Below are 328 nucleotides of genomic sequence, written 5' to 3'. Positions count from 1 at the left end.
GCTGGCGGAGGGGGCGGGAAGGGCGAGAGGGGAGTGGGGTGGAAGGGGGAGCAGGCCTTACCAAAGTGTCCAACTCTGGATTTGAAGAAAAAAGTGGTTTTTCGGCGCGGACCTGCAAGAAGAAGGAAAACCGGCGTGAACTACAGCTTCTGTCTTTAGCCCCGTAAACGGATCGCCCGAAGGGGGAAAATCCCTTTGACAAAACCGGCCGGTACCAAAATCCGGCTGAACGCCCTGGGCCACCGAGCTATGGAGAGGAGTCCGCTCCGCTCCTGCCGGCCCGGCACTGAGCCGGCCGCCGTCCCCCGGGAGCCTTCTCCTTTGGTTC

The 328-nt window shown here is 61.6% G+C and overlaps 1 protein-coding gene across 1 annotated transcript in view; it reads right to left on the bottom strand.

The window, feature by feature from the left end:
- Window positions 1–328, bottom strand: part of MEIS2 (Meis homeobox 2) — a 173,808-nt gene that overhangs the window by 169,518 nt on the left and 3,962 nt on the right. The window contains exon 4 of the mRNA XM_017741632.1: window positions 62–112. Within this exon, the coding sequence (XP_017597121.1) occupies window positions 62–112 (51 nt within the window). The remainder of the gene's footprint in view (window positions 1–61; window positions 113–328) is intronic.

The sequence above is a fragment of the Corvus brachyrhynchos genome, unplaced genomic scaffold (assembly GCF_000691975.1).
Source record: "Corvus brachyrhynchos isolate BGI_N302 unplaced genomic scaffold, ASM69197v1 scaffold115, whole genome shotgun sequence".
NCBI classification, from domain to species: domain Eukaryota; kingdom Metazoa; phylum Chordata; class Aves; order Passeriformes; family Corvidae; genus Corvus; species Corvus brachyrhynchos.
Note: the sequence above shows the minus strand (reverse complement) of the source record. Positions and strands in the feature narration are given on the sequence as shown.